We start from the raw sequence: 12,180 nt of genomic DNA on the forward strand, positions 1-12,180 counted from the left end.
CTCTTGGTCTCGATAGGAAAGGGGGGGGGTGTAAGTCAACATTTCCAAACACATTTGCTGCTTCTTACCCACTTCCCCAAAAGGGATTAAAAGAGCTTTGTTTATAAGCCTCAGCTGGAGATGTCTTTGATCTATTCACAGTTGTTTGCATTTGTTTGCCAAAGTGACACAACAGAAAGCCTGCCTGTGTTTTAAAGTAAAGCATGGAGGAGATGTATGAGCAAAGGTCTGACTCCTGTTAATGGGTGTGCTTTCAAAATTAGCCAGAGGGAAGAGGTGGCCCACAAAGGTTAACTGCCCAGCCTGTGTTGACTCTTGTGTGCAGCACAGGACTTGTGTGACCTGTGTGCAGGCTCAGTTGCACTTGGGGAGATGGAGGGAGAGGTTGGAAAGGACAGGGGAGTGTAGGGCGCTACTGATCTAGGTTTCTGACTTGCACAGTGGTCCTTGGATAGTGGCTGGAACGGGGGTGGCAAATCACAGAACCTGTGCGTTAACTCTCCACAAATGGTCAGCAAGGCAGAACACCACAAATCAGGAACGAATGGTGGGTGAAAAACATGAAGCTCTAGTGCCCAGGTTTTCATAGGGTTCCCCCCATAGAATCCTATGGGATTCTTTGTGGGGTGAGCTAAGTGAGGATTGTCCTTTGCTAGCTGAAGACTCTGGTGGGTGTGGCCTTTCACACCCAGTTAAGGGTGTGCTGTAGGTCCATTGTGGTGGTCCATTCAAGTGGTCTGTTGGCTCATAAACATGCCTACTTGGTTGAATAGTAGAGTTGGAGTTGATAAGGAGCATTACAGTAGGGGGCATAATTCTTTTGTTAAATTTGTTTTTCCCAACATATCAGGAGCCCTTAGAAGTTGGCTATGATCATAAGACAAAAAACTGCTGATCCAGCAGGACGTTTACATTTTGGAGCCAATAAGGCTTCATTTTGATTCAGCCTGATGGGGGTGTGATTACTCAGTTCATCAAAAGTGTGGTTGCCTTGACCTGTAGATCTGAGGTGTCCTGCCATCATCCCATTAAATAGCTTAGTGGCCTGATTCATGCTTTCCTGTCAGGAACCCAAAACCAAATACATGTGTGTGTTTTTTTGCGTGTTACATGCCTGGAAATAAAAGATTGACTGGGTAACACTAGACAGAGAGAAAGCACCAAGCTGTTTGGAGACAGTGTCAGCGAGATAAGCTAGCAACCTAGAACAACTCTGATTTGCTGCTGATCTAGACTTGAGTCTGTACAAATTAGCATTGTGAGGGTGAAGCCCCTGAAACAAGCCAGGCTCCTTAGTTCAGATATCACACTGAGTCATTGTTAGATGAACCAGCCAACTTCAAACTGTGGGTTCAGATCATGGTTTAAAACAAACCATAGTTACATCAAACAAACCATGGCTCCTCATTAGCATGTGAACCCATTAGTTATGCTGGAGCCAAAACCTGCCAACAAATTTGTGGTCTATAGGCACAAAACCAGGATTAGATTTCATGGAAAATTATGAAGAAATTGCAGTTGACTGTCAAGAATTACATGGTTGCAAAATATTTAAAGTTTGCATGTCACTTGATAACTGCTTTCTGTTTTATAATTTTAAGTCACTTATGAGCATCTATGTGTCATTATTGTTAACCTGAGAAGATCTGACCAGATATGGCATAGGAATGAACGTTTGAGTGATGAGGAGTTTGGACCTGCAAGGTAGTACGGGGTGGGGTGTAATTAATGGCAATTGGAGGTGGTGGTAGTACTGGCAAAAGGATTTTCATAGCCAGGATGTAGATGGGTGGCATATGACCATTGTTTCTTGAGAGCTATTTTCAGTACCATTTTCACTTCTGGCCCTTCGTCAATCAAAACCAGGGTATGGCTCCTGGACATCTGCTGAAGGACCCTTCAACACACTGGAGGTTGATGTTCCTGTTTTAGATTCCCCCTCCCCCAATATCCTAATTATGTAGCATTTTTTTTGTTTCTGCTGTATATTTTTGTTTTGTCTTCATAAATAGAAGAGAGATTTTGAGGTGGCAGCAGCTGCTATATTCTGGGTCTGCCTTTGACAGTTTAGAGCCTTTGCTGGCCTTTGTGACAAAAGTTTCTTTTCCAAAGCTATAAATTTGACTAGCTTCTGCAATGGGATAACAGTAATGAAAGATGAGCATAGGGGAAGGCTGGAGTGTGATGGGTTGATGCCTCTGAATCTAGTCATCTTCACCAGCTGTTTTGTAGATAAGTGGTGTGACAAGATCATTAACGGGGAAATTTGCCTTTAAAATCCCATCACTAACTTCATTAGCACTGGGTCAGTTTTGACATTTTCCTTTGATTACTAGTGCTTATTTAAAATGGATGATGAATTTCAAGCATTTATACATGACTGGTGGCTACAATTGTCAAAAACTCTGGGCTGAGTTGCCTCCTCCTGCGCTAATTTCTGCAAAATATATCAGAAGGCCACAGCTAATGTGTGGATTTTGCTGCATGCAATTAGCATAATTAGAATATCATTTTGCACTAACTCTTTCTTCAGCACTAATACATGAATAATACCTTAAGACAGGCTCTGGACCTTTTTAGAGATGGAAAATTGAAAGAAGTGCTCATCTAAAGCTTTATTTGATTTGGATTGAAATTTGGAGATCTGGTTTTTAAAAAGTTTTTCATTCAGATAACCTTCAGAAGTGAGAGTTTAGATTTGTGGGCAATGGGTGAAGCAGAGTGGTGATGAACTTATTGGTATGGGAGAAAGACTTGTAGTTCTGCCTCTTGTCAGTCCATCCAATAGTGATCTGGTGCCTGGGGAAGGGATTTCTTACAAGACATTTCTGTATGGACCACTGTTTATAAGTTTTGGAGCTCATCAGGGAGACCAAGAAGGTAGCTGTACATGCTTGCCCAAAGCTGGTGCAAGTACCCACTAGCTTCTTCTCTTGTTACGTTAGATACTTTTCAGTCTTGTTGCAGCAGTCAGATTACTATATTTTTTAATGGGGGAGATTAGAATACTTAATCATAGCTGATCTTCCTTGAGTTTGGCAAAATAGTTAGCGTATTGATGAGTAAAATATGTTCAGTGGTTATAACTCATTTTTATCCAGTACCTTGTGTGCATGTGAGTGATAAATATGGTAATAGGTAAATGTAGTAGTATAAACTGCCTGCTGTTTTTAGCATGTCAAATAACTGTACCTTTGCAGACTTATCAGTGCTCATGTAAGAAAAAGGATGTGATCTTCATAATTACCCCGTAAAAGTACCAGTGAAGTCAAGGAGTTGTGTGTAGAATTGTAGCCAAGTTGTTAACTTAGGTTTTTCTTGAGACTTGTTTCTGTTGTCATTCTAGAATGGTTTTGGATGGGTTTTTATTCTGTGTTGTAATAGAACAATATAAAGGTTGCGGCTGAATGACATGGCTGCCAATCCATGAAGGAGAAGCTCCTCTGAACGGGGTGACAGTGAGGCAGCTGCCGCTCACAGGTCTCAAGTGTGCCAAACTCTGGGTTCTCTCAAAGCCAGTGTTCATGGTGTGAAGGAGCAATGCATAGTGATGGACACATTCAGCCCTACCTGAAAGCGCTACCAGGGATTGAAACCGGGACCTTCTGCATGCCAAGGAAGTACTGTACCACTAAACCTGACCCCATGTTCAGATCTTTCTTGTTCTGTAACTCTTTCCAGACCCCATAAAGGCTGCATGTTCAGTCTATTTTCACTAAATTCATGAAGGTTAAATGCTTGATAAGACAGGAAGAGCGGAAATAGCATAATAATGAAGAAGAAAGATCAAGTTGCACCCCGCCACACACTCTTGGGCAGAACTTAATATTTGAAAGTGAGAACCTTACCTTGCTTTGAATGAAAACATTCTAGAAACATGCAACATTTTTTTCTAAACCAATTCAGCCACATCCTGTGTTCATGTCTTCTGGATTCCTCTTTGTTTTATATAGCTTTTGTGCACTATATTGCTATCATCACTCATAAACACATCATAAACAATTCATATAGGGTGCCTGCAAGACAAATAGGCATATGTCCTTTACCTTCCTGGGTGTTTATGTTAACCTCTGGGCAATTCCTAAAAATAAACCTCTTGCTTGGTTTTCTAGCATGGTAGACGATTAGGCAATTGGGATACTTAATTGGTGTACTCTTGGATCACTGAAAATGATTGGTCTCTTTCTACATTGCTTAATAAGGAAAGGATGCTGAATGGAAAAATAGCAAGTGAATTTAGAAACATGGAGAGAAAATGAAACTGTTTCTCTGCAGAGTGTGCAATCAGCCAAAGAAATTAAGTACTTGCATGGGGTCATAAAGTCAAAGACCATTGCTGGGTCAAAAAGCCTGAATAAATTGGCCCATAATAATGCATATGATTGTATGCCTTCTCATAATATAATCAAGACTCATGCTTGAGGGGTTTAGCTGATTGGTGTCAAAGTGAAGAATGAAACATCGTGCCAGTCCCATCCCATTGATGGTGTTGCTGTGCTGACTGGAGTGGTGCCAATATTCTAGTTATTCCTTGGAAAGTGGGCTGGATGTGATCAACCATCTGATTTGGTTGATCTGGTTTGATTTCTGATCTCCAGTTTTTGTTAAATACAAAAACTGTTGGAGTGGCCAGACTTTCTGCTGTTCAAAAGGGGCCTAGAAAATTCTTCTTGTTTATAACACAGGAATCTTAAATGGCCATAAAATATTAACATTGAATTAAGCCCCAATTAAAACTTAAAAAAATGAAGCACAAGCAGAAAAACAAGCATATTAGTCGTGTAATAGAGCAATCCACTGCACCCTCAGAAAACTCATTGAAACAAATGTCTTTATTGCTTTTTGGGAGGCAAGGATGAAATTTGTCTGGCAGACCTCCCTGAGAAAAGAGTTCCAGAGGGGGGGTACCACTTCTGAAAAGTTCTGTTCCTGAATCCCCCCCCCCAAAGGCTTTTGTGTCTGGACTTGCATCCTCTCCATTGAGTTTAGAATTGCAGCCCATTAACTTTGTCACATAGTAATTGTAAGTAATTGAGAACAATATCTATGTAATCCCACTCTGGGGTCCTTATCTTGATCACATTCAAGTATGAAACTAGTGCAAGTTCCTCACTGAAAGCACCTGAAAAAATTCCACAGTCAGGGAATAAGGGGGCAGGTCCTCTTGTGGATTAGGAATTGGTTGAAGAATAAAAAACAGAGTGGCTGTTGATGGGCAACTTTCACAATTGAGAGATGAGAAGCAGTGCGCCCCGGGGATCGGCACTGGGGCTGGTACTTTTCAGCTTGTTCATAAGTGATGTGAAGTTGGGAATAAGCAGCAAGATTGTCAGGTTTGTAGGTGACACTAAACTTTTTCAGGTGATGGACCTGGAAGGGATTGTGAAGAGCTCCAGAAGAACCTCTCCAAACTGGGAGAATGGGCAGCAAAATGGCAGATGTGTTTCAATGTAAGTAAGTGTAAACTGATGCACATTGAGGCAAGAAATCAAAAACTTCACATATACACTGATGGGTTCTGAACTGTCTGTGACTGATCAAAAGAGGGATTTGGAGTGGTGGTTGTCAGCTCGATGAAGGTGTTGACCCGGTGTGTGGTGGTTGTGAAGAGTGCTCTCAGAGGCACGTGGTGGGCCACTGTGAGATACAGGAAGCTGGACTAGGCGGGCCCTTGGCCTGGTCCACTTCTTAGGTTCTAAAGATCTCAGGAACTGACTCTTGCTTATATATATGAAATTCTGTTTGGAGTAAAAAACCATTGCTTTGAGCAGAGCACGTGTATACTGTGTAATATGCCGGTGTGTGAAGCAGTATGCGGTAGATTAAAAATCACAGTCATTTGTACTTTGGGCGTTTTGGGGTGGGGAAGGAGGCTTTGTGTGCCTGCAACTCTGTGAAGCTGGTGATACTTTTTTTTTTAATGCTAAGAGCAATTTTTCTGGTAGTAAGATTTTTTTTTTTAGTTTGAAAAGTTATATATAACTCTCCTAAATACAGAGAAGATAATTTTATTTTGTGATCTGTGCCCTACTGATGTCTCGTTGAATGCATTCATTGATTTGGTTGTACATGGTGTGTTGTGCTTGGACCATTGCAAGTTGAGGAGGATGCCCTTTGTTGTGACTGACAGTTTGACTTGAAGGGTTAATTCCATTTTGCTCTTACACCCATCAGTTGTCAAAGGTGTTGAAACATTCGATATTTATCTTCTAGATAAATGGAGCCCACTTGGATTTGAGCAGAACACTTCCAATTTATTCCTGTCAGGGTGAAGTTAGACATCAAGTTCTAAAGCGATAAGGAAAAAGGAATTTCATTATGACAAGAAAGGTCTCCCAATCCTTATACAGAGGCAAACAGAGTGATACCTGAGCAAATTTGACTTGGCTGTTTTTGCATGTAGATTATAAAACAGTTCAACAGTTGAGATACCGCTAAAGAAACAGAAATGTTATCTCATTTCATTTAATGTGTCATTGGTTGCTCCACACGGTTAGGTTATCAAAGTAATTATTTTCTTGAGCTTACATAAGGTAACGTGATTGCCAATTCATGTCTCAAAATATTTAGTCTGTAAAAATAATTAGGGAGGATTTTTACGCCCTTTTCCCTTCAGTTGGAGAAGTTGCATTGGTATGCTCTTGAATTTTAATTGAAATCTGTACTTCCAAGCAACATGATGGAGGAATTTCTGTTCCATTTTGTGTAGAATAATGACTTTTATAAAGCACACAAGTGTTGAGAATAATAGCAACTTTATGTTTCACAGTCTTCAATGAGCAAGTACCCTTTAAAAAAATCTATTTTCAAAACTGGCCTAGTGTGCTTGTCATTTGTATAGTTTAATTCAGTTCTCAAACTGGGGCATCGCAACACCATAGCCCGAGGACTCTGGACTCTGCCCCCTTAAGGGGCGGGGGGAAGGCAGCAATACAATCCCCACAATCAAGTCACTAAAGGGGGGGTGCAGGGGCTGGCACGCACTTACCAGTCTCTGCATCAGCCTCCTGGGGTTGCAGGGATCCTGCACGACCCTCCTCAGGGCTCCCCAACCTTCAGAAAATGAAAGTAGAGCGATCATGCCCCACATCTGCTTTGCGATCACAAACCGGAAGTGAGGCTCAATTGCTCCACTTTCAATCTCTAAAGCTCAAATCTCTAAAGAAGGGTTGCGCAGGGGTCCCCTCACCCCCAGGAGTCTGCTGCAGGGACTGGTAAGTACATAACATCCCCTGTGCCTCCCCTTAGATTGATCCTGGGGATTGCATTGCTGCCTTCCCCCCCACTTCCTTCCCCACTTTCCTGCACACACTTACAGCGGTTCTCGAGCTCCCTGAGAGATTGAGAACTGCTAGTTTAACCTATAATACAAAAGACTGATACCTGCAGTTAGTTATTTGTAAATTTCAGCGTGGGAATTCAACAGAGAGCAAAGCTGAGTTGTGTTTTGCAAGGGTAGCTCATGTCTGGCTGGAGGGAGAAAACACTTGGGAAAAGATACTCTTTCAAGTATTTAGGGCCCAGATGGCATTGAGCTTTAAAGGTCAAAACCAGCACCTTGAATTAGGTCTGGAAACAAAATATTAATCAATGTAGAGGTTTCAGAACTCTTATTTCTCACCCACTCAGTTCTGTTAGTAGATGGACAGTGACATTGTGTACCAGATAACTTTAGGCACCATCTTTAAGAACTGTCCCATACTGTGACGTTGCTAGGGAGGTGCAAGGGGCCGCACTGGGTGACGCATATGGGGGGGTGTGACACCGCTACTGATCAAAATTTTTAAAATCTTGGTACTTTCAAATAATACCATCATGTTATATATCATTTCATGCAGAATTTCATGCAGAATGCAAGGAAACAGACCACATTGAAATATTTCTATACTATCAAAAGTTAATAGCAAAAAAACCTTGTAAGGCAGGGCAATGGTGCATCACCACTCACCACACCCACCACCCAGGGCATTGCCCTGTCCACTGCGTGGGAGGTGGTCCATCATGAGAGTGATGCTCTGGCCTCCTGCACCTGGTGACGCCACTGGTCCCACAGAGAGCATAATACAGTAGCCCAGTCTGGAAGTCACAAAGCCTGACTTTGCTTTAGGGGCTCGATTAGGCCCGACAGATCAGAGCTCTCTTCCAGAACTCAGTACTCGGGTCTCTGTGAAAACATCTCAGTTCCAATACGAAGTCACATTTTGAGGCTTCCTATAGAGTCATGCGCTCACCCTTCCTACATGGGAGCCACTTTTCCGGGTTGTGGTCCCCTCTAGCTGGAAAATGTGTGTGGCGGTCCCAACCCCATGGGCAGGATCAATTGCACAGTTACATTGCTTTCATCCCTGCAGTATGTGGATGTAATGGAGTACAAGCAGACTGTATCTCTAACATATTGTTAGGCACCATGTTCTAATGTTCTAGAATTTTGAGAAAAGCAAGTCTTTTTCCTCCCCTTTCAGTCAGGTCCCTCGTGGCACTTGTTCTTACCTCTGAAGCATCGCCTGTACCACAGTACCACTCCGTACGCTTGGAGGAGACATTAGAGGGATCTCTGCAGCTAGTGCAACACTCAGCAATTCAAGTAGCATCACTCAAACTGAAAGAGTCTTCAGATGCTTTGTGCCATTATTTCTTCTTTGCCAGCAGGAGGTGCTATTGCTTTTCCTAACTCTTGTCTGCCCAGATAGTGAATATCTCTGAACATGAGATAAGAAGCATGGTCTTGGTATGTGTGGTATGGATAAGTGAAAATCTGTGTAGTGAACCTATGGATAGCAGGACAAGAGTGTTAAAAGGAGATGGTGACTCCATGACAAGAGAGGGCATTGATTATATTGGCCTGCTGCATGAAAAGATCAAAGCTGAATTAATTTTCTTAGGGCTGTATCACACGATATGTAGCAGCAGTTGTGTGTTTATATGGGGTGGAAAACAGCTGTTCACCTGGGCTCCCTGATACTGGAGCTTATTGCTTATGCTACATAGGGCTGCAGGGGTGATTGCATGGATTTTTATGGGTGCAAATGACCATTTTGTGTGTGCATTTAATAACAAAATGTGGGGAGGCTCCTAGATGTTTAACCAAGCTGAACTTACCCAGAGCCCTTGGGTGATAATAAGCAAGTGTTCATGTCTCTAATGAAAGTGTCATATTTTGTATGTTAGACTTGGGAACCATTTTCCTAACATGTGACAACTCTGCATTGCATCATGTTCTTTGAAGGGCAGTTATTTGTACATCAGCCAGCCAGAGGTTTTATGTATTTTCAGACAAAGAATCAGACCCCTTCACGCATGTGTTGTTGCCAGCCTTCATGAATGATGCTGAACATGTGAGTATTGTGACTTAGAAATCAGTTGCTAGTACGAAGTGTAACATATGAAGCAGTCCCATGTTTGTGTTTGGTTCTCTCTTAGGGGTTTCCTCTCACCACTCTGTCAGCACTATCTTAATCAAAGCAACTTCAAAGAGAAGGATGCTTGCTGCTGGGAATGGTGGGAGGATAGGAAAAGCCTCCCCCACCCCGCTTTCACCTTCCTGATGTAGATGGAGGAATGTGTTGCATGCTACTCTTATCGCCTGAAATCAATCTAACGAGGAGTGTCTGGAGGAGCTGCCTTGGAAATGAGGCAACTTTACAGTCAAGCATTTTTTCCACCTCTGTGGACTGAGAAGCACCATTTGAGGTCTGCCCATCCCTTGAAATGTCACCTGTGACAGAGGAGTCCTGCCTTGATAGGACTGGAGCTGACAAGAAGAGGCAGGAGCTTGTCTTTGGCCCACAGATGCAAGGTTCCTATTCTGGTTGTGAATGCAGGCAGGCTGGGGAAGTGATATTGTGAGGCCAAAGGATTGCGAGCTTTTTGTCCTCCACAAGTGGCTGTGTGTAGCATACAGCTCGAAATGGGGCTAATACATCTTGTAGGCTGCAGCATCATCAGTTAAAGTGCATGGACTTGTTTGATGCAGCCCTTGGCTGCTCCAGGGATGGCTGCTTTTAGCCTTTTACTGGAAGAGAACTTTTTGTACTTGCCCCCTTCCCCCGCAGTGTTTAGGATGCTTCCATCATCCAGACCTCCTTAAGATTAAAGCCTTAATATTTAACAAGCCCTCTGTTGTTACATGGGGGAGCGTGCCAATGTGAAATTGGGCTGGCGGCTCTGTGGATTAATGGAAACTTACCACTGGGTTTAAAAGCCCCCCGGGGATGATGTGTAAATATGCTCAGGCACTGTTGCTCGGCAGCACCTCTAGGGAAACGTTTTCTCTCTGCTTCATGAATATAAATCATTATTGAAATTCCAAGGTATCTTTCTTTACCTGTTGGTGGTGAGAGACTTTGGGGATGAATTAGCGCCAGGACACCTGCTCACCCAGACCATGTATGTATGTTCGTTTGTTCCTTCCCCTCCTGAAAACTGAACATATAATAAGTGGCATCACAGACAGACAATGTCAGCAAGTCCGAAAGGAATCAAGCCAAGAGAAGCAACAAAAAATATCTGGCACTTCAAAATAAGTGGAGCCCTTCTAACTGCAGTGATATTAAAAATGGGCAGGAAATCTTATAAGAAAGCTTGAGAGAAATCTCGAGAGAGATTCAGGGGACAGATCAGTTTTAATCCTTATACAAAGAGTGCTCATTCCTGTCTATTCAAGCTCCATTCTGCAGGTTAGACATTCCTGCATTGCCTGATTTCAGGTAGTGAGTCTTGTCTACGATACCAGCAAGCAGTAAATGATGCGTTCTAGAATAAATGAACTCAGAATTGCCAATATGGTTCTCAGAACAATTAAATGTAAATTCTCCACTATGTTGCTACCTGATTACTATGCATATATTTGTGTGAAGTGTTGGCACTTTCAATTTAAATTTCAATTTTGCATTTAATGTGCTGTAAAGCATCGAGGGGAAACAGCAACATCAGTAGGAGAGCTGACTAAATTAAACTGAGCAAGTTTTGTGCACCATCAACAATAATAATAGGAGTGTCATCTATTATTTCGGTTTATATGCAGCAATATCTCTTTCTATGAACAAGGCACTGGAGCATTCACTTAATCAATAGAGTAGGTTGTCTGGACAATCTTAGACCGTGTTTTGTTGTTGCATCTATATAAGTCAGTGGTGTGGTATGTTTCATTCAACATTAAATCAACAGCCCCTGCACAGATTCTGATGGTTGTGGTACAGTCTGCACTGCACCCTGAGGTCAGCTGTACTTTGCACTGAACTCCTTGGTTGTCTTGTGCAATGCCATCTGCTTCTTTAACAAGGTTCCATCTTTTGCTGTAAATAGATTGGATAATTCCCTGGCCTTCCTTTAATGACCAGTGAGGCTGCTGAGTTCTGAATGTTTTCCAATTTGCACCTATGTGTGTCCATTCACTGACACGTTTTGCTAATTCTGTTGGCTCCCAGAAGCAAAAAAACCTGGCTGCTTGACTGATCCCAAGCAGATTTCTTCTCCATGATGAATATGAGCCATTGTCTGTTAGCTAGTTGAGCAACAGTGTGGCTTCTTCAGGGGTTCTGCAGAATCAGCCCCATGCCAATGACATGTCTATAACTACTAATGTCTCCTCTTCTTTGTCTAAACTAAAGAAAGTGGCACCAGCTTAACTCACTCTGGAGGAAGTTGTATCAGGCGGTACTTGGAAAGGACATAGTTTGCCTCCTTTCCTCTCCCAAATGAAATGTCAAAAGGCATTGTTGCTTACAAGAGGTTTTTTTTTTTTTTTACCTGTGCTTGATACTACTGGTAACACAGGATTGTGACTGTGCTAAGGGTGAATGGGTGAGTGTATGTTTACCAGCTCAAAGTTCTACCTTAAAAAAAATAGGTCAGGATGGTGTGTTAGAAAGAACTCAGTTGCCTTCACTTTCCCTGATGTGAAATAAGAACATGTCATGGCAGAGCTGCAAGTGTGCCAGGCCACATGTAGCTCAGAAACCATGTGACCAACCATCTTGGAGGTTCAGAATGCCTTGAACAAAAGTTTGTGAATCTGAAAGGCTTGTTTGTCAAAAAAAACCTCAGCTAAAAAGAAACACTGGCTAGCTAGACATAATCACTTTATTACGTGCTATGACTGTTGTGGTTTCTCTTACAGGATTGTTTATTATTGACCACCTTTCTTTGGGTACAGCCCATTAAAAATAAGTGTGCAGGCTT

General features: G+C 42.3%; 1 protein-coding gene across 7 annotated transcripts in view; it reads right to left on the minus strand.

The window, feature by feature from the left end:
• Positions 1–6,227: 6,227 nt before the first annotated feature.
• Positions 6,228–12,180, minus strand: part of TSPAN4 (tetraspanin 4) — a 375,697-nt gene continuing 369,744 nt past the window's right edge. For 6 of the 7 annotated variants that reach the window (XM_066610292.1, XM_066610268.1, XM_066610277.1 and 3 more), the window contains exons 8-9: positions 10,325–10,422; positions 6,267–6,288 (exon numbers count right to left, since the gene is read on the minus strand). In XM_066610292.1, coding sequence (XP_066466389.1) covers positions 6,282–6,288; positions 10,325–10,422 — 105 coding nt within the window. In that variant the 3' untranslated portion in view covers positions 6,267–6,281. Of the gene's footprint in view, positions 6,289–10,324; positions 10,423–12,180 lie in introns of all 7 variants that reach the window. The other variant, XM_066610251.1, reaches the window with a different exon arrangement.

Source organism: Tiliqua scincoides, chromosome 1 (assembly GCF_035046505.1).
Source record: "Tiliqua scincoides isolate rTilSci1 chromosome 1, rTilSci1.hap2, whole genome shotgun sequence".
In the NCBI taxonomy this organism is placed as follows: domain Eukaryota; kingdom Metazoa; phylum Chordata; class Lepidosauria; order Squamata; family Scincidae; genus Tiliqua; species Tiliqua scincoides.